This window comes from Austrofundulus limnaeus, unplaced genomic scaffold (genome assembly GCF_001266775.1).
Source record: "Austrofundulus limnaeus strain Quisiro unplaced genomic scaffold, Austrofundulus_limnaeus-1.0 Scaffold288, whole genome shotgun sequence".
NCBI lineage: Eukaryota > Metazoa > Chordata > Actinopteri > Cyprinodontiformes > Rivulidae > Austrofundulus > Austrofundulus limnaeus.
This window is the reverse complement of record NW_013952690.1, coordinates 281,004-284,242: the sequence shown is the minus strand read 5'-3', so window position 1 is coordinate 284,242 and position 3,239 is coordinate 281,004. Positions and strand designations below refer to the sequence as shown.

The following is a 3,239-nucleotide window of genomic DNA, read 5'->3' as shown; positions in this document are numbered from 1 at the left end:
ACACACACACACACACACACACACACACACACACACACACACACACACACAATGTGTGTATGTGTTTATTAAACCAACATACAGTGCAGGAATTTAACATATATCGTTCTCAAATACATGTATAACAGTTGTTCTTTTGTCTAATAAATATAAATGCAACATGTTTGAAATATTTGAGGATCCTGCATGGTTTTGATAAAAAAAGTATCTGTTGTTTATGTACTTGCAACATCAGTAAGCTTCTGATATTTAGCTTTGTGGAATGTGTTGCTGAAGTGACACCATTGATCAATGTCTGAACAATGATTCTTATCAAAACATAGCAAGAAGCTGGTCAATATCATAACCTTTTTTTTTTATCTTGTGCATTTTCTAACTGTAGTTGCTAACCACTATAACTCAACTTTTTTCATTCAAAAAATCATATAGATAAATAAAAATCAGAAGATGAGATTCAGATCCTCCTCATAATAAAGTCTGATTTATCACATGGCACTTTTCTTTGAAAAAAAAATTAAAACAGGCTGGAGGAAAACATAGTCCTAAAGAACTGAGATGTGTGTGTGTCTGTGCTGACTAAAAGTGGCAGTGCAACGAGGATGGTATGATTGGCAAGAAATTTGTTCTCATTTCAAAATCACTCAGAATGGACTTCTTTTGTGTTGCTTGTGCAGGAGAACACATTGCTCTGCTGTTCCACTGTTTGCATCCACATTGATTTCCTTTCTGTCACAATCCAGTTTGAGGCCATGTAAATACTGCTGATGATCATCAAATGCCAAATCCTTATTCGCCCACTTGCCACTAAGTGGAATTCACAGCTATTTGACTTGCAATTTTCTTGGATGCTCAATTGTTTTCTGAGGCAGTCTAACACATTTTCATCTCCCAGCAGTGGTCCCTGGAGATGGTGAATGCAACTCCCAAAGCTCCTCCAATACTGTAAATAGAACATAAAGTGCCGGATTCTATACTTGAAAGCAATCTAAAGCTTGGTCTTGTTCCTGCAGTTCTACACTCAAAATGAAAGAAAAACATACGTAGCAATAAAATCACTGCTAAACGACTGCATCATATATATATATATATATATATATAGTACTTTTGTGCCAGTACATTTAGCTCTTAAGGAGCCCCATATAACTGTTTCCAATAAGACACTTACAGGGGAACTCTGTTAAATATGGTACCTTGAGAGCTAAAGGTCAAATTTCAGCAGCATTTAGACTGCAGAGTGTGTTTAATGGCCTTTTACTAATTCTGTTGTCTCACTCTTTCCACTTTTTCTATACATTATGTCCACCTCCCATGTTTGGGATTAGTTTCACTTTCTGATATTTTCTTTTGCATCAAGGCTTTTATAACTTGACTTTTCTCTGCACTCCCTGCAGCGGATGATGGATGTGGAGGGACACTGCGAGGCCAGAGTGGGTTGATCACCACCCCCAATTACCCAGCTGAGTACAACAATAATGCTGACTGCACCTGGACTGTGCTGGCAGAGCCAGGAGACACCATTGCCCTGGTTTTCTCTGACTTTCAGCTGGAGGACGACTATGACCTGCTGGAGGTCAGCGGCACTGACGGATCCTCACAGTGGTGAGTAGTCAGCCAACAGCGTTTTGTCTAGAGAGAGCTGAGCAGTGGATGGGGAAGGAAGGGCAGTCCTGCAATGCACCACTTGCACACAAGCACTTTATGTGAAGAGGGAGTGAGCTGGGTGAAGTGTGCTTGGAAGTGGGTGGGTGTTAGGTTCTGTGGAGCCGGATCATGACAGTCTCGCAGGTGTTGCAAGTAATGTCTTTGAAATTAATTTGACCGATCACAGTAATTTATTTGATGGGCAGGATCTAGCTTTCGTATTACAAACTTTTCAGCAGCATAGCATGTGTTTGCTGGTTCTAAGATGTAATTTGAAGTCTCGGTCGCACGCTTTCACTCGTATCCTCAGTCTCGCACAAACACACATGCTCAACTCTGATGATGAAGCGGCAGGATATCCTGGCGTCAGTGTGGGTCTCTCACCATCTGTGGCAGCTCCTCCTCTCTCTGACAACTCTCTCAGCTCAGGAAGTAATTAGTGAGCTCGATTACCACCACCAGCCGTATAGTGCTGTTAGAAACACACACACACACACAGAGTCCATATGGGCACAAATGGACGTGCACAATCATTCACACTTTCAGCCACACAATCACATATTTGTGCAGGCGCCCTAAGATATCGTGCACACAGATGTACGATTTAACACTCTTTCTGACACATATCTTTCCTTCAGCTGAAACACAAGGCTAATAATAGATAATGATAAACAGTGGTTGAATATAAAGGTTTTTTTTTGTATTGTTACACGTTTGAGCATTTTTCTTTTTCTATCTGTATGAGTATGCAGATTATTCATGTGCTGTTGTCGGAGATCAATAGTTGAGGTGTCCATCCTGAGATCTGGACAAACTCATTCACCTGGTATTTAAGGAAACATTTCTTGAGAATAACTTGAAAATAAATTATGCACTGAGCACTAATAACAAATTCACTTTTAATCTCTAGCATTTCTATGAAATGGCCACAAAGACAAATCCCTTTGATAGAAAATCTAAGATTTTGGAAAATGTAGACTATTGACAGACTGCAACCGTGGTGCATGTGTGTGATCACGCTTTTTCATGAAACAGTGCTGGGAGTTACAAAGAATTTCCACACTTCAAACCTAGATTTAAAAGAAAAACAGCCAAAACGCTACAGAATTGTTCCAATTTTGTAAATAAACAGCACTGTGTAAACTGGGCCTTAGAACTAAGGAAAAATAATCAGCTAACAGACAGATGAAGAGTAAGTGATGCAAATCAAAGCTGTTTTGACATACTGAAGTTAAAAGGTAAGATGTGTGATAGAGGACCAAGTGATCACTAACTTACTTCTTTTATCTCTATCAAATCACCAAACTCCATTGGAATGCACTTTTTTTAAAGCATGTCCATGTTCAGCAGTAGAAGTGATGGGATCAAAGTGTTATGGTGCGTTCACACCGAACGCGATTTCAGCGTCAGGAGCAGCAGCTTTACATACAAAGTCTATGGTGGACGCGCTTCAAGCAACGTTGGGAAGTTCTGCGGCGCCTCAAGCGCGATTAGAGCAGCGCGATTTGAACGATTTGAACGATCTGAGCGTTCGACGCGCTGAGGCGCAAATCCCTGAAGTTAGAAAATCTGAACTTTTGCAGCTCGACGCGCAGCGT

The 3,239-nt window shown here is 40.5% G+C and overlaps 1 protein-coding gene across 2 annotated transcripts in view; it reads left to right on the top strand.

The window, feature by feature from the left end:
* csmd2 (CUB and Sushi multiple domains 2) overlaps positions 1-3,239 on the top strand; it is a gene marked incomplete at its 5' end in the record, with an annotated part of 325,712 nt that overhangs the window by 83,850 nt on the left and 238,623 nt on the right. For both annotated transcript variants that reach the window (XM_014021334.1, XM_014021333.1), the window contains 1 exon segment: positions 1,392-1,599. In XM_014021334.1, coding sequence (XP_013876788.1) covers positions 1,392-1,599 — 208 coding nt within the window.